General features: G+C 36.1%; 1 protein-coding gene across 1 annotated transcript in view; it reads right to left on the bottom strand.

Moving 5' to 3' along the window:
- Window positions 1-26,786, bottom strand: part of LOC111047281 (dynein heavy chain, cytoplasmic) — a 163,206-nt gene that overhangs the window by 4,361 nt on the left and 132,059 nt on the right. The window contains exons 63-71 of the mRNA XM_039423746.1: window positions 24,713-24,936; window positions 23,771-23,933; window positions 14,616-14,870; window positions 9,137-9,412; window positions 7,740-8,253; window positions 6,882-7,078; window positions 5,504-5,632; window positions 4,698-4,895; window positions 3,342-3,510 (exon numbers count right to left, since the gene is read on the bottom strand). Of these exons, the coding sequence (XP_039279680.1) occupies window positions 3,342-3,510; window positions 4,698-4,895; window positions 5,504-5,632; window positions 6,882-7,078; window positions 7,740-8,253; window positions 9,137-9,412; window positions 14,616-14,870; window positions 23,771-23,933; window positions 24,713-24,936 (2,125 nt within the window). The remainder of the gene's footprint in view (window positions 1-3,341; window positions 3,511-4,697; window positions 4,896-5,503; window positions 5,633-6,881; window positions 7,079-7,739; window positions 8,254-9,136; window positions 9,413-14,615; window positions 14,871-23,770; window positions 23,934-24,712; window positions 24,937-26,786) is intronic.

Below are 26,786 nucleotides of genomic sequence, written 5' to 3'. Positions count from 1 at the left end.
GTCCCGGCTGAAGTATGACAGTTGTAAGGCCCATTGACGGCTTAAATAATTATATATTCAGGCGGTGGGACCTTCCCGCAAGGGACTCCCCACCAACAAAAGCCATACGAATTTACTTTACTATCATTAAATTTGTAATTCGAACCCCGCAATGACTTATGACTTCTCGATTTTTCACCAAAATATATTTCATCTACCATCAAGAATAGACTCACTGGAGATAGTTCTATCCGAGATAAATCCGTGTGTTGTGATTTTGACTGAGCATAAAATTAAAAACGTTGAATTGGAGAGGTTGAATATAGCCAATTATAAGACTGAGGTATGGTATGCTCGAGTGGATAGAGAGGGTGGTGGCGTTGTGATTCTGTCAAAAAGAGATGTCAACATGGAGAAGGTCTCAAACCCTTCAATTGATAATCTGTTCTTTCAAGTTAAATATGTGTGTATTAATTGTGTGTTAGTGGGAATATACCGTAGTCCATGCTCAAATAAAAACATATTCCTCGATAAATTGGATGAACTACTTGGCTTACTCTCAAGAAATTATACTCATGTATAGATTACCGGTGACTTTTATATAGATTTGTTAGATGATACGCCAGCCTCAGTTAAACTGAAGAACATTTTACAAAGCTATGGTCTCTCTATGGTGAACTTTGCAACTAGATTTTGCCCAACTCGACAGTAAGCGATAGATAATTTTCTTACAAACATTCCACATAAAAATGTAAATATAACTGGGATAAACACCTGTTTATCAGACCACGATGCTCAACTTTTAGAATACAAAAGGGGAGAAGAGAAAAGAAATAATAATAGTTTAATTAGAATGAAAACCCGGAGATTCTCCAAAACAAATATGGAGAGATTTAAGAATCTATTTTCTTTAGAAAACTGGATCAATGTATTTAATGGAAAGGTAGAATATGAATATAATGAGTTTTATAGTACCTTTGTATATTACTTCAATGAATCATTTCCTGTAGTCGACAAGATAAAAAGGATTGAGAGTGGGATTAAGTGGATAACACCTGAACTGAGAGAGCTGAGAAAGAAAATTAGTAGTAAATGCTGTAGAGCAAGAATTGTCAGTAATTTTGAGTCAATGGAAGACATCCGCAGAGAAAAACGTCAACACAGAGGAAAATTGAGATCTGCAAAAGAAATGTATTTCAAGTGGTTAATTGAAAGTTCGAAGAATCCTACCAAATGCACATGGAATGTAGTGAATTCTCGAACAGGTAAAAACCATACAACCGGCCATGATATGCATATTGAGCATAATGGAAGACTCTACAAGGATCCAACAGAGTATCAAAGCTGTTTAATGAGTATTTCACAGAAAGTCATTCATTTCCTCTAGACACAAATACAGATGAGAATATATTTCAAGACAAAATTGAAACCTCATTCCGACCAAGCCAAGTTGATGACATGGAAATGTTCAATATAATAGGACCATTTTCTAATCTAAGATCGTGTGGATTTGATGAAGTCCCAATATCCGTAATAAAAGAAGCAAAACTCTATCTGATTAAGCCCTTGGTCCATGTAGTGAATTCTTCATTTATCTCTGGAATCTACACTGAACATTTGAAAATCACCAAAGTAACTCCTATCCACAAGAAAGGAGATTAGGAACAAACTCAACAATTTAAGACCGATCTCAGAGCCATCAGTCTTTTCTAAAATATTTGAGAGAGCAATGAGTAATAGACTTATGTAGCACCTGACTAAATACAATTTGATTGACGAGGAACAGCATGGTTTTCAGCGAAAAAGTAATGACAGCAGCGGTCAGTAGTATTGAATAGATTATTGAGCAGGTTGACACAGGTCGTCGTACAGCATCAATTCTGATGGACCTAACCAAAGCTTTCGAGTCGGTGTCTCATTGTATACTGCTTCAGAAGCTGCATTCATGTGGGGTGACTGGTAGACATCTACAGTGGATGCGATCCTATATTTCCAATATGTGACAGTGAGAAGAATGATCAATGATCAATGATCAATGAACTGAGAAGGGTGACTCAAGGTGTTCCTCAGGGGTCTATTTTAGGCCCTATCCTCTTCATCATTTACTTGAAGGATCTTCCTTTAGTTTTGTTACCGCGAAACTCACATGTGCAGCTGTGTATATATGCTGACGATACCACACTGAATGTGGCTGGTGATTCAGAGGAAGAGCTTGAGGAGCGCGCTAATGTAGCTCTGCTTCAGATTGTCGAATTCTTCAAGGATCATTGTCTAAGACTGAATACAACTAAGTGTGAGGCCATAAAGTTCTCAGCTGGAATTCGCGAGAGTGAGGAGACTGACTTCGCCGTTGATGGTCAATTGATTCAGGAATCCTCAAGTCAAAGTTCCTGGGATTGACAATAGACCAACGATTGTCTTGGAATTTCCACGTGGATGGTGTATTGAAGAAGATGAACTCTGGCCTCTATTCACTCAGGGTGTTGGCCAATTATTGCAGCCAGACAACACTGAGAACCATCTACTTCGCTAACATTCATTCTCACCTGTCTTTTGGAATAGGTCTCTATGGAGGAACATCTCTTGGAAACTTGAAAAATATATTTATATTACAGAAGAAAGCAGTTAGAATAATCTTAAGGTTAGGTTTCAGAGAGTCTGTACGCGAGAAATTTATAAGCCTCAACATCTTGACCGTCTATGGACTCTATATAATGGAATGTATTCTGACTCTAAAATTTAAAAATGAAGGATATGTCAGTCATCAATATCATACCCGCTCAAGAAGAACGCATGCACTTCAACAGCATAGGAGGCAATTCTTGAAAAAAACGCCCCTCCTACATGGTAGCTAAGTTTTTCAATCGTCTGCCAATCAATATCAGAGAGAAAGATGGTGGAGATTTTAAGAAATAATTGAAAAAATATTTAATTTCAATCAGCCCATATTGTATACAAGACTTCCTAAACTGATTATTGTGAATTATTATTTATATTGTGACACTATTTATATTGTATGAATGGAATGATAAATAAAGAACTATTTGATTCGATTTGATTTGACAATGACAAACATAATTTATGAACAATTTGAATGAAAAAAGTTCAAGCATAGGAATTGGTCCACTTTGTTAAATTCCAAAAGTATCCCATGAAAACTGATTTTTTTAAAACTATAAATTATGTGTAAAGGGGACAAACACGCATACAAAAATAATAGGATTACTAGTAGCAAGAAGAAAATAATTAGCTAGCAGAAAATAATTGAAAAGTAAAACCATTCTATGTATTAAATTACAAGTCCAAGACTACAACCATTCATGAAACATGTTTGATTTTGTTTTATTTTCAAAAATACTAACCAACAACTCCAAAACTGCATTCGTCAACGGCTGGGTCATTGGAGTCGGTGATAGTGACATCCAGCACCAGCTCTTCCAGAGACCAGCTATTCGCTTGGGCAATGCACTGCCTGGTTGCCGTCACGTAAGCTTCTGGGTTTAGAAGTCCACCCAACCACACTGGAAACGTCTGCAACATACAATCAACATACAGTCAACGATATGATATTACATACAACAAATGATATTAACAATCAATAAGTAACATTCTAACATTCACATTAGTGATTCTACTTAGTCCCACAATTGAAGAATATTCCCTATCAAAATACAGCTCACAACTGTATGAGTGCACAGACTTTGTTAGTGCCCTCAAAAAAATATTTCTGACATAGTTATATAAGAAATTTCACAACAGGGAACTAACAATTTTTAAAGAATTCTGAGAAGTTAGGAAGTTTCTGAATAGAATCTGATAATAGAATTAAATAGTTGGTTAAATCGTTTAATCAATTCATCTGATCAAGTCGTAGATCTTGGAAATTTGGGAAAATTAACTTAAATATATGAAATAGATCATGAGTGCATAGCTTTTAAAAGAAAATAAGTATTTGAAAATTATAGTATTTAGCGGTTTTTCTTAAAGAGTATAGAAAAGTGATCCGGGTAGACTACAAAAATGATGAACATGCAAGGATCATGTTCTAGCTGCTCTCGAAAATTCAGGTAGCAGCTTCCTAGTCAGCATTTCCAATCACAACCTGTTGAATGAACATTTTTTCGCTTTATTCCTCATATCTACCAAGTCATACACATTGAAAAATAATTCTATATAAATTTAGAATTGAATATCTGCCTTCATTCGATTCCTAGAAAAGCCAAGTTAGAGCGGCCTTCTTTACCTTATCTTGCAAACTTATCTGGAAATAATCAACAGTTACTGTGAACATATTTATTCCTTATTGAATTTGTAATTCAAGAGAGGTATTATAATAATTTTCAAAAATAATGAACTATGGAATGATGAAAGGATATATTGCACTAGATCAATAATAGAATGCAAACAATCAATCAATACATATTCAACAATAATATTAATTAAACGAAGTGCTGTTAAATCCTCTGACAACTCCAAAGACTTCTCTGGAAGAACTTGTTTGTCTAAAGGTTAAAGCGCAGAGCCGAAAACTGAGAGATGCCGGCTTCAATTCCCAGCCAGGTAAATAGTTTTTACAGTTGCATTCGTCGAATTTCCTCTTCTTCCTCGGTAGCCTATCTTTATTGTCACCAGGATTTAATAGCAATTGATTTTATTTTGATTCAATTATGAAATGATTTGGCGTGAGTTAGTGAATGTAACTGTGTAGGAGCGATTACCTTGATCTCTTTAGCTCCGCCCTGTGACACGAGCGAGGACACCTTTTGCAGTTGGACAACTCTGTTCCGGAAGTCGGTGATCCACTGGATGACGGTACAGCCGCGCGGAACCGTGTAGCGACGCCAGCTGCTCGGCAAGATACCCTTCACCAAGTCGCTCAGCATGGCACGGTGGTAGTTGGTCTGCTTCTTCTCACCCTGTCAAGCAACCAATCACCACATTCTAATTCACTAATTTATTTTAAAATTATTAATTTATTTATAAATTAATTCACGAATAATTGATTTAATAATAATGTAAAACCTAGCTTATCTCTTATGCTTGGTTTCCACAACTCTAGACTGTGATAGACGTTTCAATCACTAGAGGCAAGTTACCGGAAGCATGCAACTTGAACCGTGTGAACAAGTACTTCAACCGCACTCACTTGAGTACCGTATGGAATCTGTTCATAGTACGTATCCATAGGTAGCATGCTCCCGGTAACCTGCTTCGAGTAACTTGAACGTCAACCTGAGTCGTGAAAATTAGGCATCACGGACGTGAAATGAGCAAGAAAACGTGAGAATCTGTTTATCACCATCATTTTTCACTGAATCACCAAGCGAGATAAATTCAAATACTGTTTAGTGAAATGATTAAGAGGAAACAACGTATAAAATTGCACTTGAACAGAACGGCTACATCACGTAGAACCTCAATCAAATGTTTCGAAGAAAATGTTAAATGAACGAATTATTAAAATTTGTTGAATGAGATTAAAATAATATAATACCCAAAATACCTTTTAATGCCCAATACTTGCCTGACAAATGGCGACAACGTCCTCCAGATCATGAATTACATCACGGAGCAGACGAGATCCTGAGTTCACTTCACGCTCAAAGTATCTGTATAGTGGGTCCTTTATGTTTTCAACAGTTCGCTTCAGAGTCTGTCGAATTAAAAAAAAAAATGTCATCAAATTTTTATCAAAATAGATTCAATTGAAAAAATGCTTAGCCGGATAGAATACAATTAAATACTATCAAAACTAGACGGCTGATATAAATTTAACAGTTTGAAGTAAACAACCAAAATACTTTCAAGCCTGTTTGAATAACGATATGATGATAACAAAATAAGAAATGTTTTACGAAAAAACATGCAGTCAGATAAATTCCCTTTGATAGTGTGAAGTATAGAAGTCAACTATAAAATTTTAGGATTTTCATACGATTCAACAGCATGGCTAATATGAAAATGACAAGCTACGAGCAACTGACAAGTACTGCTTGCAAATAATAATATTATGGTTGAAATTTATCGAGTCCAAAAAGTTGAATGAGTACCCAAATTTTAATGGTGCAGTACATAAATATTCATCAAGATGTTTGATAGAAATAACATAAATTCGAAGGTTAAGAACAAGTTGTTCCACATACAATGGAACATCCACTCAAGATACAAGAATGAACAGTTTTGCAAATTTAGTCAATATTAAAGCATTGACGTTCTTCAAATGTATGAGAGTTGCAATAGATTATTAAACAGTAGATCATTAGTCTACATCTCAACAGCATGTTCCATAATGTAAATTATACAGCAATTATGACACCAATTATTCATTCATTATTTATTTATCAATTATTTATTCATTATTCAATGCATGAATCGTTTTGGTAATGCATAGACAAGAGCATTGAAACTCAAGTTTATAATGCAGTGTAACTTGGTTATTGCGGCCTAGGCTGTAGCGTCAACACGGATATAACTTCATTTATTTATATGTCCCGCCAAACTAAAAGTGATTTACATTGTGAAAACCTGGAATTTATCGTAAAATTATAAAACCTCTTATGTAACGTCGAGGAAATTGGGCCGAGAACTGAGAAGGCAACGTAGCCAGACGAATGTTTTGATTTTTAGAGTTGACTTTTTAGATAAGATTCAATTATACATAATACAGCTTATGATAAAGCATGTAATTCCTAGATTGCCTTTAATGGAAGTGTGTTTTCCATTGTTATTTCAATTAACCCTCGGTTTAAAATTAAGATTTTGAAACTTCTTTTATGTCACCCTGATATAGGGACATTAAATGAGGGGGTCCCTTAAAGACGTTATAACCAAGTTCCACTGTAGATAAACTTTGCTAGTACAAAAAATACAGTGTTATAACTAGTTGTGTTTTTTGAAGTGACCTGCAGTGATTTGGGCAGCAGCTGTAGCCAGGTGGAGGCGGAGGTGTGGAGGGTGCGCATCCAGGCGGGGCGGCCGTCCACCTGACTCTCGCGGGCCGCGGTGTCCAGACCCGCCGCTGAATCCTCCCTGCAGTAGGCCAGCTCATCCTCGTCCTCCAGCTGCTGCATCTTTAGCAGCTTGCTCACCAGATCCGTTCCTATCACCAGATCACATATCACCTCTACTATACTATACATTCGAATGCTCAGATTTATAAATTGAGCTTTTTATGTATATTTTCAGATTGAAACAAATCCATACTTTGATTGATAGAATCTAGTTAGTCACTAAGTTATGTCTAATTGGTTTAATCTAGAATAAATGCTTCAATATAATTACTTTATTCAAAGAAGATCCTATGAGAACGGTACACGTGATAAGTTCCTGAATGATTTGACTATTTTAACATTGATCTAATGGGACTAAATTGATGCTCCGACTGCTTTGGCCGACTTCCACTACGCACTATTAATGTTAATAGAACAAAATTACCACTATTATATAACCACGACTGTTAGGTTGACTGATTTATCAATTTATGATGTCCATCCGAAAATACAGAAGCAAGAAATTAAGTTAGTAATGATAACTACGTGCAAGGATATAAAAAATATATTATAAAAGCGATTATTCAATTACTGAATAGTTCTATAGTTGTACTATCAATATTAATATAAATTAATAATATGATTGATGTTTGTTTATTATTATTTATTCTATGAAGAAGACAAAATGGGATTATCTGTTGTCTCCATGAATAAATATTTACTAGAGCAGTATTGTTAATAAATAATGATGATGATTAGGCGTAGGCGTACCTCTTGTTGTGAGCAGGACCTTTTCGGCGTTGTTGGGCAGGCCGAGCCAGGAGGGTGTCTGGCGGTCGGACAGGGTCTCGATCCAGTGGAGGAAGTGGTCGCGCCGGGTGCCGTCAGGCATGGTGATGTGCCGGTGCCCGCCGGGTCCACCCGCCACGCCATCCACATTCGCCACCAGCGCAAAGTCAGACTCAAAGCTGCGCGGCGTGAACAGTTTGGCGAGGAACGAGGCCAGCAGGCGCTGGTCAAAGTCGTTGTCGATCTTGCCGCCGTAGATGCACTGCGAGAGCAGGGTGACCAGTGCGTCCCACGGCACCTTCTCGGGGCTGAGGTTGGTGCGACCCATGGCCGTGGCCTCGATCCACAGGTCGAGCGTGTCGCAGGCGACTCGAAGGTCCGACTCGTTGAACTCGTAGTACTTGGCCCAGCCGAGTGGCACGTAGCGCAGGCGCTCCTGAACAATCGCGTGGAACCACGCCAGCAGGAAGTAGAGGCGCGCGCGTTCGTTCGGAACCTAAACACAAATCATCACAATCAAACCTATACATTACTCCTTTTCTGTGTCAATGAATTCAAGATCATGTTCTGTTTTGTACTACGATATAAGTCAATTAGTTCCACAAATATCTCATTTCAATTTTATATCAGTACAGCACTTGAACAAGTCCCTTAACATGCTCAAGAACCTAGAGTATCAAGTTACTACCCGTACGCTGAAAAATGAGGCCCATGGATTGACATATCAATGTTATACTTATTTATCAATAGTACGAGTTAGGAAGGAGATGTTTTCAATTTAATGTTGAATTAATTTTCATATATTTTTTGTATAATATTATCTTAACTTTTAGAGATACATAATTTGATACCTAATCGCTACTCCAATATATTGTATTTTTGACTTGACCTACATTCAACTTCAAACAATTTATTGCCTCCATAATCATAAATTACGAGCGTTAGTTGTGTTCAATGTAGGTAATGAATATCCCTCACATGGGTTTATTTATACCTATGTGCGAAGTGAAGACTGAATCGATTTATTACAATTTGTATAGAGGACGTAATAAAAAATAAGATATAACCAAAAGAGGATAGAAAAAGGGTAAGTAAATTCTAGTGAATCATCAATCATGTATATATTAGGGACTTATTATTCTGTAAAGTTACTACTTCTCAGAAAAAATAGCACTTTGGTAATGCCCAACATGTTGGCCCAATGAAAGCCAATGTCGACCAGCGCCAGTGTGTGGATGGGAGGTTTGCCAACGCTGACTACCACTGGCCTTCACTGGGCACTGGTCACATTGCAGGCTGGGCCAGCCACTGGGCCAACATGTGGACCAGGCATTGAGTTAGACCAGATAAATCTTTGATTTGCTGAATAATTTGTTTACCTTCATCATGCGAGAGGCAGGCACAGTGCTGAACGTACGCAACAAGTTGGCCTTGATGCCGGGTGGTGGCTCGAATACGAAGATGCGTCCGGCACGCAGCAGGTTGACCGGCACTTTGGCGTTGATCTCCATGGTGAGGAAGAGCCGGAATGCGGCGTGCGGCTGCAGGCTGTGCAGCTTCTTCTCCAGCTGCACCAGCCACTGCGGCGCCAGGTGCACGTTCTTCAGCAGCACCCAGCGACCCGAACGCACTGCCACGTTGATCATGTTGCTCGCCTACAATCCACACATTTATTAGCCCAACAGTACAGTGCAGCGCACCTACTCACAAACAAATCTTCCATTTAATTATGGTTAATATAAAATTGACTTCTTTGTGAAACTGGGAGAAAAACTTCCAGACACCATCGACAGTATATTGATTTTTTTTTATTTATACATTGCAATCTAGTCTATAAAGACTAATGAGCAATTTTCTTCAATATAATAAAAGAGTTGAATAAGAAGATAGGCAGAGTTTATTGAATGCTTTATATATTACTATACATAATAATTTGTTTCTTTGTTTCACGTTTTTCAACATTTTATGAGCGCTCAAAGATGAAAAAGTACATTCGTCGTATTCACAGCCTAATTTCAAACAGTTTGAACGCTCATAAGAAGTTCAAGAACCTCAAACAATAGTATAAGAATATTATTCGAAATTCCACCCTCTTTCACACCATATCCATTAGAACTGGATTTTTACAAACAAAATATTCATTAAATTACAATAGTTTTTGGCGTGACTGGAAGAAGAAGCCTTGAGCTCCAGCCACGAGTTCTAAAAATAAGAAATACATTTTTTAACTAATAACAGCAGTACAAATGATACAATTCTGTTGATATATGGTAAATAATCTATGGATGTTGAATTTTATCAATAGTCAAGTACTTTATAAACAAAATATAGATACACAGAAAAATAATATAAAAATTGTCAAGTTCTAATAATTTTTATACAATTAATATTACCAAAAATTTTTGATTTAGCCAACTCAATTCTCAATTTTAAAATAATAGTTCTGTTTTACCCAAGATCTTATTAATCTCAATTTGGTTTTTGTTATTTTATCCTTAATAAAGTCTTCCGGAATTTTATTTATTAGTTTATTACTCTGATATTCAAATTGGTGTTTACTAGATGTTAATGAAGTAAAGTTAATATTGAAAGCATTTACTACAGTTGGCCGTATATTATAAGGGATTGTGCGACGGGTAAATTGATGTGTATTTTTATTAATAAAAATAATTAAATTTGACACATAAGTTTGACGTAACGTTGGTAGATCTATCTCTTCAAATATTAATCTGCTGGGATAGAGTCTGGGTCTTCCAAGCGCAGCTCTAATAATATGCTTTTGTATTATAAAAAGTTTTTTAAAATGAGTGTCATACGCTGCTCCCCATACTTCTATATTATAATGGAAAAGTGAATGAGCATAAGCGTAGTAAATCGTTCTCAAAATATTCAAGTCTTTTAATTGGTTAATTCTGTAAAAAATTGTTATTAGATATTTCAGTTTGAAGCATAGATTCTGAATGTGAACGTCCCATTTAATATGCTGATCCACAGAAATGCCTAAATATTTGATTGATTTAACTCTTTCTATTGTTGGACAAGTGCAGTTAACAGTGATGTTGTTATGACAGTGTATTATCAGCTCAAGCTCATCAGGAGGCTGACCACTTATGTTAGGGGAAAAAGATATGTATTTAGTTTTACTCGCATTTAGAGTTAAAATATGGCTGTTCAACCACGATTTAACTATTTCAAGACCACGATTAGCAGAGTTAAATGTTTCATTCCATGTTAAGCCTGAGAAGATTAGAGCAGTGTCATCGGCAAATGATAGTGTGACACCATTAGGAATATCAATTTTCAATAAGTCATTGACATAAATCAAAAAAAGTAGCGGCGATAGAACAGTTCCTTGTGGAAGTCCAAACTCTTTTATATTTTGAATGTCAGTTTTATCATTTATTGTTAAAATTTGGATTCGATCTGTCAAATAGCTTGCAAATATATCTTTTGTTGTTCCTCTTATTCCACAACACTCTAGCTTATGAAAAAGGATAGAATGTGGTATAGAATCAAAGGCCTTTGCCAAGTCCAAAAATATAGCAAGTGTTTTTCTATTACTATCAAAACTTTTATTTATTAAATTTGTCAAGTGTAAGACAGCATCTTTGGTGGATTTACCTTCTTGAAAACCATACTGGTTACTCGAAATGAAATTGTTTTTTCTAAGAAAGTCCATCAATCTAACTTTTATAATTTTTTCCATAATTTTTGATAAATTGGTTAATAAGCTAATAGGTCTATAGTTTTGAGGATTTGCAAGGTCCTTGGATTTAGGTATTGGTTTAATTAAAGCTATCTTGAATTTCTTTGGAAAATATCCTAATAAAAAACACCTATTAAAAATGATTTCCAGAGGGGAAACAATGAATTTTGAGATTTTTTTCAAACATATTCCACTAATGTTATCCACACCCGGAGACGAGTTTGGTTTCAGCTCATGTATAAATTTATTTATTTCCGCAGTATCGGTTGGTTTTAGGAAGAAGCTATTCAAAGGTCTCCAGGAGGTAGACTCTGGGATTTCAATTCGATTATTCTGTATCAAATTATTAGCATAAGACTGGCCAACTGTCGCAAAGTGCTTATTTAATACATTAGCTTCAATTTTGGGTTGAAAATTCCTATTTTTATTGTTAGTAATCTCCTTTATGCATTCCCATGTCTTCTTCATATTACCCTTATAAAATTGAAATTTTTCGTTGTAGTATTCTATTTTTGCATTTTTTATCACGTTGTTCAGAGTGTTTCTGTACCGTTTATATTCCTCCTTTAATCCATTATTGAATGGTTGCTTATTCAACTCTCTATGCATCTTGTCCCTTTTTCTAATAGAATTAATAATGCCTTGACTAATCCATTGTTTTAAGGGTCTCCTTTTATGTGGTATTTTAAAAGTTTTTGAATTTTTTCTTATGTGGTCCGTCAGAGTATTTACAAAATTATTAACCAAATTATCAATGTTCTCTGAATTATTATCAAGTATATTATCCCATCTTTCATTCTCTAAGCATCGATAAAGATTCTCATAGTCGATTTTCATTCTAGTATTAGTCAATTCATTACTTTCAGGTTTTATTCTGCTATTATTTATATGCATGGTTGTGATAAAGTGGTCGGTAATATTTGATTCGATTATTGTTGCTAATATATTATCAGGATTTATATTATTATTTTTGAGAAAAATATGGTCTATACATGTTTTTGTATTATATTGAACTCTTGTTGGTTTATTAATATAAGATTTGAATCCATTCAGATGAACAGCGCTCAAGTATTCGTTAGTGAGATGACTGTTTTCTAATAGATTCAAGTTCATATCGCCTACAATCAAAAATGTACTTCCACTATTGGTATTTTGCAGAAGCAAGTCAAAACTGTTAATAAAGTGAGTAATGTTTAGAGAAGGTGAGCGGTAAACAGATATCAGAGTATATTTCTTATCTTCAATTGTGAATGCGATTGAGAGAGAGTTGGCATTATCTATTTCCAGTTCTATTCTATCGAAATCTATGTCATTGTGGATGAATATACATATACCATCACTCTTAGTATACTTATTCTTTTTATAAATAGTTCGGTATCCCTCTATTAGAAAATGACACTGACAGTCTTCAGTTATCCATGTTTCGGATAAAACTATTACATTAAATCTTGTTTCACATTGATTCAAATAACATAAAAATTGATCAAAGTTTTTATTAATGCTTCTTATATTCATATGTAATAAGTTGACTAGATTCTCTGTACTATTGTTTAAATAATAATTAGGTTTGAAAGTAGCAATATCGTGTACTACAAATGTATCATAGATGCCAAAATCGATTGTATCTTCAAAGTTAAATGGCATTTTTTTTATGAATAAAAATTAAGAAAAAAGGAAGATAAATAAAGAAAAAAAACTAGCTGAAAAAGTCGAGTTTGAGCCTGCAAACCCCAGAAAACAACTAAATAAGTTCACTTCTCAATAAGTATTAAATGATGTCCAAAACCTCAATTCAAACAATTCTAAATTATTCCAAGTCTAAATTAAACAAACATATTCCGAATGAAAAAAGAAACATAAACAAAGAAAAATAAACCACCGTATGAGATCCACTACACCCTGAATCAATAATCTTCAATTGACTATTAAAAAAAAAAAAATAAAACTTAGTTTCAGAATAATAGTGTAATATAAAAAGAAAAGTATTACAGATTATATAATGTGACAGTACGCACTCTTGGAATACAAAAAATCTAAGTATAGGTATAAAAGAAAATAGAAAAGACAGAGACAAAATATTTAGATTTCCATCGTAAAGTCCGTGATATTTTGATTTTTGCATTACTCAAAGGTTCGAGATCTTCATCCTTGACTATTCTCTTAGCTGGCGAATCTTGTGTTTGACGCACGAGAATTTTCCCATCCTTGACCCATACAAACTTTAATTTGCCCCCCCTCTTCAGAAATTTTGCCTTTCCTAGCAAGAGCTTATTTGCGGTTGTTAGGTGTTCATTTATATAAATGTTTCCACGAGGTAGGCCAGCGTTCAAGTCCGTGGTTACTAAATTTCTTTTACTTTAGCTGCCAGCAACCAATTTAATTTGGTTCTCCTTGTCGTGAATTTACAAATAATTGGTTGGATCTTACCTTTCGGAGTAGGAACCCGATGAGCAATAGATATATCATCGCCCTTAAACGGAACGTTGATGACCGCTGCAATGCACTTTATAATCTCGTACACATTTTCACCTTTCGTAGTCGGAATGCCAGCTATTTCCAAATTATATATATATATATATATATATATATATATATATATATATATATATATTATATATATATATATGTATAACCTGAAGAGGATTTGAAACATTGAAACTGGTTGTTTTTTGGTTTTAATTTATCTGTTATATTATATAAAAAACTTTTCCAAAAAGTGTACTATGTTGTTATTTTATTAATAAAAAATAAGTAGCCCTGAATACATACATTTCAAGAAGATATGGTACTACGAAAAATCTATATATCGAAAACCAAGGTCGATATCTGAAAATTATTCTGGTCATTTTTGTTGCAAATTTAATGTAGAATCTTCGGCTGTTACACCTTTCGTGGGACACTCTGTATAGAAAGTATGAAGTTTCCTATCATACATAGGTTCTATATTATGAATTATTATATTATAAAGAAACACATTATATAGGCTACCGTAGAACAGAGGATGTTTCAGTTAACCTAAGGATGTATAACTGAAATGTATATTGAGGCGAGGTGGAGACATTCTCGCAATTGACTCTCCACCAGCAAAAGTCATACGAATTTACTTTACTTTTACCTATGGATGTAATGAACACTTGTATGAATGTTATCACCTGGTTGAATCCCTCGGCTGATCCGATGGCGATGCTGGCGATCTGCTTGCCCTTCTCGGCGGCGAGGTCGTCGACCCGGGAGCTGGCATCATATCCGGGCACCGAGCAGAGCAGTGCCGGCACATTGGCGTTCAGCTCGGTCTCCACTATGGTGGCCAGGTCCAGTTCGCGCTCCGCCCGCGCCGTGAAGCCCTCACCCAGCACGGCCGACACCAGCAGGTAGCTGGCCGCTATCACGCGGTCTGGCCTGAATGCCTGCAACGCAACCCATGCATTTACAATCATACACAACTATTTTTTAAATCCAAAACTTCTTCAATTCAAGTTTTCAGTTTGTCTTGTCTTCAATTCGTCAATTTTTCAGTTTGTCTTGTTTTCAATATTTCAAGTTTACTGTTCACTCTATCTTAGTAGCTTTTCACCTATTGTTATTTCATTTTGTAACATAGAGGTTAGTTGGTTAATTCCAAACGTTTCAACAAGTCAGCAATGTGATACTTTGCTTGAGTGGTCGTAGATAAAATAGCGTAAACAACAGTTTAATATGGTATTTTATCCAAGATAAACTGAAAACTTGACGAATTGAAGACAAGACAAACTAAAAACATGACATACTGGAAGCTTGCTAAACTGGTAACTTCAAATGATCACATTATAGTATAGCTTTAAAAACCCATTGTGAAAAGACCCCTATTATGAGATTGATTGTGATGTAGTGTTTACATAACTAAATAAAAGGGTAATGAATGACTTTTAATTATATTTCTTCAATTATATATATATATATATATATATTACATTTGAGTGTTTCGCGGATGGATATATTATATGTAAAAGAATTAACCGGGTACATCCGTTTGTTTTGACTTACTTGAGTCTGACGTTTCGTCGCCATCGCAGACGACATCTTCTGAGGGTGGCGTCGAGATCCACACTGAGTCCTAGGTATTCTTTCTGGGTCGAAGAGCATATCTCCTACCCCCTCCCTCCACTTGCTTGTGCTGGCGCTGTTGGGTGAGTGAAATTCCAGGAAAGTTGTCTTGTTTTGGTGACAATGGTGCTGTAGCGGGTTTCATTGTACCAGGTACTGGGCGTTTGGTATTCAAAATTAACTTCCATAAGGGAGACACGTTGAGGCTGTCGTCTCTTTTATTTAGAGAGCCTTGCTTTTCGATTTCCAACGCCTCTCTCACAATCCTGACTTGAAAATCTCGAATGCTGGCTATTTGTTTGGAATTCACGAAATTTATTGTATGACCAGTATTTTTCACATGGTTATATAGGGCTGAGGTTGATTGTTGATTTTTTATGCTTAATTTATGTTCATCTATTCTAGCAGAGATTCTCCTATTTGTTTGGCCTACATATTGCTTGTCACAGTTCAGGCAGGGGATACTGTAGACTCCTTGGTTTTCTAGCTCCAGTCTGTTGATGGGTTTTTTTAAGATTTGGGAAATGAGTAGGTGGGGTTTGAATAATGGTTTGATTTTGTGGGTTTTTAATACTCTTCCAATTCTGTCTGTGGTGCCCTTGATGTATGGGAGGAGTACTGTTTTTTCAAAATATTCTTCTTTTTCTTGTTGATTCCCTTTTTTAAGTGGAGACAGATTTTTTACTATTGATTTTTGAATGATTGTAGTTGGGTAGCCATTGGATTTGAGAATGTTAGTCACTGTCTTTATTTCTTCTTCTCTCCTTTTTTCATTGGTGAGATGAAGAGATCTGAAGATTAAGCTGTTTATAACTGAGGAGGATTGAGCCGGGTGGTGATGTGATTGGAAATGTAAGTACCTGTTAGTGTGGGTGGGCTTTCTGTATACTGAATAGTTCAAACTTCCATCGGTTTGTCTCATCAATAGAACGTCTAAAAAGGGTAAAGATGACTCTTTTTCTATTTCTAGTGTGAATTGGATTTTGGGGTGTATTTCATTTAGCTGCTGTAGAAATTCCAATAGTTTTTCTTCACCATGAGGCCAAATTATGAAAATATCATCAACATATCTTTTCCAGATGCTCGGTTTGAAAAAAGCTTTGTTCAAGGCTTCTTCTTCAAAATGTGTCATGAAAAGGTTTGCTATGGCTGGAGAGAGAGATGATCCCATTGGTGCTCCTTCAATTTGCCTGTAGTATTGATTTTTGTGTATGAAATATGTGTTTTTCAAGCAGTGGCTAGTCAACTCTACTGTTGATCTAGAGAAGTGTTTGTTCTGTTTCATGATGGAGAGGGCTTCGTCGACTGGGATGTTGGGGTATAGAGAGATAACGTCCAAGCTGGCTAGTATATCCCCCGAGTTGAGAGTTATATTTTCCACCTGGCTGATAAAATCGTATGAATTCTTCACATATGACTGGGATTTTTCTATTATGGGCTGGATAAGGCCGGCTAAGTATCTTTCTAATTTTTGAGTGGGAGAGTTAATTGCACTGACGATCGGTCTCAAGGGTGTGTTTTCCTTATGGACTTTAGGAAGACCATAGATTTTTGGGGATCTGCTGGATTTTTCTCTTGGAATTAATTTCAATTGGCTGTCTACATCTATGTCTGAGGCTTTGATTTTTGATTTTGTGATTTTTTCTAGGTAGGTGGTGGGATCTCTTTGAACAGGCTTGTAGGCTGCATGTTTGAGGATATTGTCTAGTTTTTCATCATATTCACTCCTGTTCATAACTACTGTGGCGTTACCTTTGTCGGCTGGTAGAATGACTATTGAGGGATTACTGGACAAGTGTTTCAAAGCAGAGAGCTCTGCTCTATCCAAGTTTGGTTGAGGAGGTTTGGATTTTTTCAAAATGTGGAAAACTTCCTGTCTTATTTCCTCTGCTTCAAGTTGATCTAATTTTTCAAGGCTGGGCTCTATACTAGATATTATTTGTTCATGGGGTAGATTTTTTGGGGCAATAGCAAAATTGAAACCTTTTTGTAAAACATTTTCCTCAACTTCAGAGAGTTTGTAGTCTGAGAGATTATGAATATTCTTTTCACTGCTGTTTTTGGTTGTTACTATCCTAGTCTTTTTGTTCTTAAATTGTAATTTATCAAATTTCTTTTCAAGTTTTTTAGTTTTAAGGAGGTGGTCTGTTTCTTTTCGAAAGTGAATATGATGAAAAACTAGACAATATCCTCAAACATGCAGCCTACAAGCCTGTTCAAAGAGATCCCACCACCTACCTAGAAAAAATCACAAAATCAAAAATCAAAGCCTCAGACATAGATGTAGACAGCCAATTGAAATTAATTCCAAGAGAAAAATCCAGCAGATCCCCAAAAATCTATGGTCTTCCTAAAGTCCATAAGGAAAACACACCCTTGAGACCGATCGTCAGTGCAATTAACTCTCCCACTCAAAAATTAGAAAGATACTTAGCCGGCCTTATCCAGCCCATAATAGAAAAATCCCAGTCATATGTGAAGAATTCATACGATTTTATCAGCCAGGTGGAAAATATAACTCTCAACTCGGGGGATATACTAGCCAGCTTGGACGTTATCTCTCTATACCCCAACATCCCAGTCGACGAAGCCCTCTCCATCATGAAACAGAACAAACACTTCTCTAGATCAACAGTAGAGTTGACTAGCCACTGCTTGAAAAACACATATTTCATACACAAAAATCAATATTACAGGCAAATTGAAGGAGCACCAATGGGATCATCTCTCTCTCCAGCCATAGCAAACCTTTTCATGACACATTTTGAAGAAGAAGCCTTGAACAAAGCTTTTTTCAAACCGAGCATCTGGAAAAGATATGTTGATGATATTTTCATAATTTGGCCTCATGGTGAAGAAAAACTATTGGAATTTCTACAGCAGCTAAATGAAATACACCCCAAAATCCAATTCACACTAGAAATAGAAAAAGAGTCATCTTTACCCTTTTTAGACGTTCTATTGATGAGACAAACCGATGGAAGTTTGAACTATTCAGTATACAGAAAGCCCACCCACACTAACAGGTACTTACATTTCCAATCACATCACCACCCGGCTCAATCCTCCTCAGTTATAAACAGCTTAATCTTCAGATCTCTTCATCTCACCAATGAAAAAAGGAGAGAAGAAGAAATAAAGACAGTGACTAACATTCTCAAATCCAATGGCTACCCAACTACAATCATTCAAAAATCAATAGTAAAAAATCTGTCTCCACTTAAAAAAGGGAATCAACAAGAAAAAGAAGAATATTTTGAAAAAACAGTACTCCTCCCATACATCAAGGGCACCACAGACAGAATTGGAAGAGTATTAAAAACCCACAAAATCAAACCATTATTCAAACCCCACCTACTCATTTCCCAAATCTTAAAAAAACCCATCAACAGACTGGAGCTAGAAAACCAAGGAGTCTACAGTATCCCCTGCCTGAACTGTGACAAGCAATATGTAGGCCAAACAAATAGGAGAATCTCTGCTAGAATAGATGAACATAAATTAAGCATAAAAAATCAACAATCAACCTCAGCCCTATATAACCATGTGAAAAATACTGGTCATACAATAAATTTCGTGAATTCCAAACAAATAGCCAGCATTCGAGATTTTCAAGTCAGGATTGTGAGAGAGGCGTTGGAAATCGAAAAGCAAGGCTCTCTAAATAAAAGAGACGACAGCCTCAACGTGTCTCCCTTATGGAAGTTAATTTTGAATACCAAACGCCCAGTACCTGGTACAATGAAACCCACTACAGCACCATTGTCACCAAAACAAGACAACTTTCCTGGAATTTCACTCACCCAACAGCGCCAGCACAAGCAAGTGGAGGGAGGGGGTAGGAGATATGCTCTTCGACCCAGAAAGAATACCTAGGACTCAGTGTGGATCTCGACGCCACCCTCAGAAGATGTCGTCTGCGATGGCGACGAAACGTCAGACTCAAGTAAGTCAAAACAAACGGATGTACCCGGTTAATTCTTTTACATATAATATATCCATCCGCGAAACACTCAAATGTAATATTATCAATCTCCACGGGGAGAAAGTGTTCCATCAAACTAAAGTGTTCGAGAAACTCCATTCAAAAAGGACGACGTTGTTGTGTGATTTGAGGTTTCTGTGCAAGTGTCGTGACAGTGATGTGCTCCCCACGTTTACCAAGTTATCATATCATACAAAAAATTTCAAAACCAATAGTATCCTCCATAAAGCTAGTAGAGCATTACTAATTGAAAATATTTGTCGTGTTAGAAAACAACTCAGCACCATAGAATCAGAGCTAATTACGATCCACATAAACCTTAGCAACTTACTTCACCCCCTTATCTGGCAGCAACTTGACCAGTTGGTAAACTTTCGAAAAGAAACAGACCACCTCCTTAAAACTAAAAAACTTGAAAAGAAATTTGATAAATTACAATTTAAGAACAAAAAGACTAGGATAGTAACAACCAAAAACAGCAGTGAAAAGAATATTCATAATCTCTCAGACTACAAACTCTCTGAAGTTGAGGAAAATGTTTTACAAAAAGGTTTCAATTTTGCTATTGCCCCAAAAAATCTACCCCATGAACAAATAATATCTAGTATAGAGCCCAGCCTTGAAAAATTAGATCAACTTGAAGCAGAGGAAATAAGACAGGAAGTTTTCCACATTTTGAAAAAATCCAAACCTCCTCAACCAAACTTGGATAGAGCAGAGCTCTCTGCTTTGAAACACTTGTCCAGTAATCCCTCAATAGTCATTCTACCAGCCGACAAAGGTAACGCCACAGTAGTTATGAACAGGAGTGAATATGATGAAAAACTAGACAATATCCTCAAACATGCAGCCTACAAGCCTGTTCAAAGAGATCCCACCACCTACCTAGAAAAAATCACAAAATCAAAAATCAAAGCCTCAGACATAGATGTAGACAGCCAATTGAAATTAATTCCAAGAGAAAAATCCAGCAGATCCCCAAAAATCTATGGTCTTCCTAAAGTCCATAAGGAAAACACACCCTTGAGACCGATCGTCAGTGCAATTAACTCTCCCACTCAAAAATTAGAAAGATACTTAGCCGGCCTTATCCAGCCCATAATAGAAAAATCCCAGTCATATGTGAAGAATTCATACGATTTTATCAGCCAGGTGGAAAATATAACTCTCAACTCGGGGGATATACTAGCCAGCTTGGACGTTATCTCTCTATACCCCAACATCCCAGTCGACGAAGCCCTCTCCATCATGAAACAGAACAAACACTTCTCTAGATCAACAGTAGAGTTGACTAGCCACTGCTTGAAAAACACATATTTCATACACAAAAATCAATACTACAGGCAAATTGAAGGAGCACCAATGGGATCATCTCTCTCTCCAGCCATAGCAAACCTTTTCATGACACATTTTGAAGAAGAAGCCTTGAACAAAGCTTTTTTCAAACCGAGCATCTGGAAAAGATATGTTGATGATATTTTCATAATTTGGCCTCATGGTGAAGAAAAACTATTGGAATTTCTACAGCAGCTAAATGAAATACACCCCAAAATCCAATTCACACTAGAAATAGAAAAAGAGTCATCTTTACCCTTTTTAGACGTTCTATTGATGAGACAAACCGATGGAAGTTTGAACTATTCAGTATACAGAAAGCCCACCCACACTAACAGGTACTTACATTTCCAATCACATCACCACCCGGCTCAATCCTCCTCAGTTATAAACAGCTTAATCTTCAGATCTCTTCATCTCACCAATGAAAAAAGGAGAGAAGAAGAAATAAAGACAGTGACTAACATTCTCAAATCCAATGGCTACCCAACTACAATCATTCAAAAATCAATAGTAAAAAATCTGTCTCCACTTAAAAAAGGGAATCAACAAGAAAAAGAAGAATATTTTGAAAAAACAGTACTCCTCCCATACATCAAGGGCACCACAGACAGAATTGGAAGAGTATTAAAAACCCACAAAATCAAACCATTATTCAAACCCCACCTACTCATTTCCCAAATCTTAAAAAAACCCATCAACAGACTGGAGCTAGAAAACCAAGGAGTCTACAGTATCCCCTGCCTGAACTGTGACAAGCAATATGTAGGCCAAACAAATAGGAGAATCTCTGCTAGAATAGATGAACATAAATTAAGCATAAAAAATCAACAATCAACCTCAGCCCTATATAACCATGTGAAAAATACTGGTCATACAATAAATTTCGTGAATTCCAAACAAATAGCCAGCATTCGAGATTTTCAAGTCAGGATTGTGAGAGAGGCGTTGGAAATCGAAAAGCAAGGCTCTCTAAATAAAAGAGACGACAGCCTCAACGTGTCTCCCTTATGGAAGTTAATTTTGAATACCAAACGCCCAGTACCTGGTACAATGAAACCCACTACAGCACCATTGTCACCAAAACAAGACAACTTTCCTGGAATTTCACTCACCCAACAGCGCCAGCACAAGCAAGTGGAGGGAGGGGGTAGGAGATATGCTCTTCGACCCAGAAAGAATACCTAGGACTCAGTGTGGATCTCGACGCCACCCTCAGAAGATGTCGTCTGCGATGGCGACGAAACGTCAGACTCAAGTAAGTCAAAACAAACGGATGTACCCGGTTAATTCTTTTACATATATATATATATATATATATATATATATATATATATATATATATATGCAATAAATAGATATAGCATATAGACACTTAATAAATGGCATTATAGTCAAATTATGCCATATTTACAAATAGGAATTATTATAAATACATATTTGGAATCTGACAGATTTATGCCCGGTTGCAGAGTCGTTACATGAAATTAAACATAGCTATGTGAGACATAGTTTAAAATCACTGACATTAATGGTTGGTCGTTGCACAGTCGTTTGCGGAAGCCCATTTAGCTATATCTCGATTTAGCATCACACATAAGACACGCTGCAGCTCTATTCACTTTTTTCCGTACATTTCCGTACATGCTTCTATCCAACCAATGTCTTTGCATCGGGGAAAGCTCCAATCGACATCTCTGTGAACAGACCTAAAAGACCTCACATAAAATTGAAACAATATGGCGACTCTTGGCTTTAGGAGAGATTTCTCACCATATTTAGCGATCTGCAGGTTATAAACAACTTAAAAAAACATAGGGAAAATAATTTACTTATATACAGATGGTTTTTCGAAACATCTTTCAAAAAAAGCTATCACAACCTCTAAAATGCATTTGGCGGGAGTAGATATTGGATTTAACAGCACGACTTTAGGCCCATAACTTAACTGACCGTTTTTAGCAATTGGAGACATAAATAAGCTCTTTTTGACGACTGTGCAACGAAATCATGTGTTTAATTGGGCGTTTTTAGTTTTATGGAAGCTATAGTTTACTTTGACATCAGTGCAACGAAAAGTGGAGTTATGGCTTCATAGATAAGTTAACTGCATGTTTTTAGCTTTATGTGCAACCGGGCACTAATGTTTTTGGTACATTTTCAGCCTGTAGTTGCTCTTGATTTGATAAATTAAATGGATGTCATTCATAAATGCGGCATATCAAAAGTGTGAGTAATTCAAGTTTTCGTTATTTGTGTTTATTATAAAAAATTGTAATATAATACATTTCAAATAATATTGAAATATTGCCATTTGAACGCCAAAACCTAACCTCCTTAACCTTTCCTTTTACCTAACCTGATTGAGCAGAACCTTTTTTCATGTTATTTTCATACAATAGACCGTTGAAACTTGCAGTTTTGTGGCACTCCTAATGAATTAATAAAATACAGGGACATTCAGTGAATGAAACGAGAACATTTCAATGAGCGACTAATAATTTTTTAACATTTTTTTTTGTTTTATTCAATGGCCATAAATATGAAGTGGAAAGGTAGCCATCTACTGTGCAGTGAGTGGAGAATCATCTTTGAATATAGCATCTACTAGATATTATTAGGATCTATGCAATTCTCAAGTTTCAAATGTTGTAGCATATACACTAATTGCAGCGAATTCTTAATCATCTTCTTGTTTTTTTGGGTCAGGGCTGGGGCTGGGATAGTTCTTATTCCACAGTTCTGGATCAAGTAGTATGTCTTGTTACGCATAAACAATATTGCAACACTACAAGAGCTCTTATAAACGTTGTAAATGTATTTGTTGCCAGGCAGCGTCATGGGATAAATCCCATTTAAAACCTATTACTCCTGTAGGTTAACACGAAGCGTGTTTACAATTACCTGAATCAGTAGCAGTTGATACATAGCAGTTCCAATTGGACTCAACGCCTTCTCTTCCTCCCATAATCTGGGAACGCAGTTTTCTGGAGTGCTCTGTTGCAGCCAGGCACTAAATTCTGGCATTTCCTGAATCTTTTTCGCCAAATTTTTAAAAGCTGGCAACCTAAAATACAATAGAAAACATTTATGAAATATTAATGCTTTTACTTCAATAAGATCCTTTCATCTTATGATATCCAGTTAAAAGATTTTAGTTATTAGGGAGCAGTTTTCATCATTACTGAAGCTTGTTAAAAAGGACATAATGTACTTTGAATGCAATAGTTATAAACTAGTTTACATTTTTTAATTGATGGTCAAACTAAGCTAAAGGCTACTGAACAACTGCTTGAAATTGATTTACAAATTTGATAAATTCAACAAACCATCAGAAAAACATTCGTAACGTTATTAATTGATTAGTGAATTTATCAGAAAACAAGAAGCTGAAGTACTAAATGTTCAGACTGAGCGTTCAAACTGTTTGAAATTAGGCTTTGGACTCGACGAATGTACTTTTTTCAACTTTGAGTGCTCATAAAAAATTCAAAAATGCCAAAGGTACAAATTATATTAATCTTATTGGAGATTTCATCCGCTTTCCAACCATATCCTTGGAATTCGATTTTGACAGATAGTTTTCTAGTTATTGACGTTTTTGAGAAATATCGAGAAATAATCACGAAAACTAAGATCGATAAGACAATTTTACTGATCATTTTTTGTTGTAAATTTCTTGTAGAATCTATGGTCTACTTATTTTTTATTTGTTTTTAGAACATACACAGCTCATAATTAAAATATTAGAATGAATTTTGATTGTCCAAAGACAAACTCCTAGCAAAAACTGAACTGAAATATGAATTAATTACTAAAATGAAGTTGCAGTTTGATGTGACAAACCTGGATGTAAGTCTGAGCATAGCATCGTGATGTTCCTGAGAGAGGCCTTCGATGGCGGGGGCTCTTGCATTGAAGACACCCTCCTTGCCGCGCAGGAAGAACTGGAACTCCTGATCGAGGGAGGGCTCACTGGGCACGCCCTTCAGGTGGATGCGGCACAGCAGGATGCCAAGAGTAAGTCGATCCGTGTGAAGCATGCCTCTGGCAACACGCTCGTAGCATACCTAAACGTGTACAAACCATATTATAATTCCTAGTTAATATCATGCCTAAGTAAGGACGTGTAGCTAAAGGATAAATAACTGGTCAATATAATACACATTCAACTTTGGTTTGTTATTCTAATTAATAATAATAATAATAAATGCTTTATTCAACCAATAAAAAATTACATTACAATTACATTCAAAAACACAAACGCATTTCATAATCATTAAAAATTCAATAATAAAATAATAAATAAACAGAACCCTATGTGTAGATAAAATAAATAAAATAATACAATATTTAAAAATAAAATAGGATATAATAATGAAAGGGCACTTGCCCCTGGAGAAATATTAATGGTTCATCCCTCTTTAAGCATAATGCTTGTGCTGAGGGATGAGTCGCTTAACATAATAACTTTAACACATTCAAACAAACCGGAATATCATACAACTAAACAAAAACCTAACTACAACAAAATAAACTAAAAAATCCTTCAACAAAACTAAAATAAACTGAATCAATTGTTTTATATTTTTACACTATTTTTTATGAATATTGTAAACATTTGTATCAATATTTAACAAAACAAAACAAGAAAAATAATTTTTCAATCAACAAAGAACTCTTTTGACAAAACTAAATTTGCAATCTATTCTGTTAAAAACAAAATCATACCTATTTATATCTAATCTAATCTTATAAAATAAATAAAATAATTTTCTTCATCATTATATTATGTCATTTGATGACATTTTTTTACAGTATCAGTTCGGAGCTCGAACGGAAAGGTGTATTGATTTTGTGCTCTCTTATCGCCGATGATTAGACTGTAGCAACCTGATCCATCTATGGACTATTCTATTGAATTGAGCATTCTAACCTATTAATTGAGTTAATTCCTGAGCTTTTATGACAGTTTACTCATCGTGGTGCTGTCCTGGTTGTTTTAAACAACAGCGTACATCCAGACAACACTCGTTAGATAGCACACCAGTTAAAACTAACGTGACCCCCAAGTGAAACTCTTCGAATATGATCGATCCTACTGTCTCAATGGAGTCTTTGGAGCAATTAATTAGAAATAGTCACTCGCAGTTCTCCGCCAGTATAGAGGAGTTAAAAAATATAATTAAAACCGGTCAGGATGGGCAGAGTGAACTTAGTAGTGTGATTAGTAAGCAGAGCGAGATAATTGATCGGCAGCAGCAGCTCATAGATTCACTTCGGATTGAAATCAAAGAAGTTCGTGAGCGACTACAGTCTACTGAGGATCGTCTCGATGACCAAGAGCAGTATACCAGAAGGAATACGCTTGAGATCCACGGTGTTCCCGGGAAGGCGGACGAAGATGTGATGGAGACGATTGCTGAGGTGGGACGAGCGGTGGGCTTGAACGTGACGCCGAGTATGGTGGACGCCTGCCTTCGATTGCCGATTCGTACGGGAGGACGTCACGCGGCGGATGCAGCTGGCGGCGGTATGCGGCCGGGCCCCCCTGCGGCCATCGTCGTCAGATTTGTGAGACGTCTCGATGCTGATCAATTCATGGAGCTGAGAAGAAAGATAGGCGTCCTCAGAAGGCAACAGGTCCACGGTCTTGAAGGTCAAGGTCCAATCTACATCAATCGCAGTCTCACTGCTAAGAGAAGAGAACTTCTAGGGATGGCTCGTGATCTTAAGAAGAAAGGAGTAATCAAAGATGCATGGGTTGATCGGACTGGATGTGTTCGTATCCGTAAAAGTGAAAATGATAGGTCACCGACAGTGATAAGAAATGACAATGATTTAAACTTCCCCAAGCTTTAAATTATCTCTCCTCAAATAAGCTTTAATTTTCAATCCATTTGTACTGGAGTCACGGATA

This window comes from Nilaparvata lugens, chromosome 1, assembly GCF_014356525.2.
Source record: "Nilaparvata lugens isolate BPH chromosome 1, ASM1435652v1, whole genome shotgun sequence".
NCBI classification, from domain to species: domain Eukaryota; kingdom Metazoa; phylum Arthropoda; class Insecta; order Hemiptera; family Delphacidae; genus Nilaparvata; species Nilaparvata lugens.
The sequence above is the reverse complement of the archived record's forward strand: the minus strand, read 5'-3'. Positions and strand labels throughout refer to the sequence as shown.